Source organism: Phoca vitulina, unplaced genomic scaffold (genome assembly GCF_004348235.1).
Source record: "Phoca vitulina isolate PV1807 unplaced genomic scaffold, GSC_HSeal_1.0 scaffold34, whole genome shotgun sequence".
NCBI lineage: Eukaryota > Metazoa > Chordata > Mammalia > Carnivora > Phocidae > Phoca > Phoca vitulina.
Window position 1 is genome coordinate 185,943 of NW_022589737.1, and position 353 is coordinate 186,295.

General features: G+C 42.8%; 1 protein-coding gene across 1 annotated transcript in view; it reads right to left on the minus strand.

Annotated features, from left to right (window-relative positions):
- LOC116645785 (olfactory receptor 145-like) overlaps nucleotides 1-353 on the minus strand; it is a 14,964-nt gene continuing 14,611 nt past the window's right edge. Inside the window, exon 2 of the mRNA XM_032426198.1 lies at nucleotides 1-353. This exon is cut by the window's right edge and continues 11 nt beyond it. Within this exon, the coding sequence (XP_032282089.1) occupies nucleotides 1-353 (353 nt within the window).

Sequence of the window (353 nt, forward strand, 5' to 3'; positions counted from 1 at the left end):
TTAAAAACAGAAACTCCCTGTCCTGTGACTAAGTGGAGACACTGTTTCTGATAAAAACACTCTCCTACTCACAGTTTTTCTCAGAGCAATTTTAACATCTTTGTTTCTTAAGCTGTAAATGAAAGGGTTCATCATGGGAACCACGTTGGCATAAAAGACAGAAGAGATTTTTCCCTCATCCATAGACCCAGCAGAAGATGGCTTAAGATACATAAATGCAGCGGATCCAAAGAAGAGAGAAACAGCAATTATGTGCGAACTGCAGGTGTTGAAGGCTTTGGACCTGCCCTCGGTGGAGCTGATGTGCAGGATGCTGGAGAGGATGAAACCATAGGAGACAAAGATGATGACAC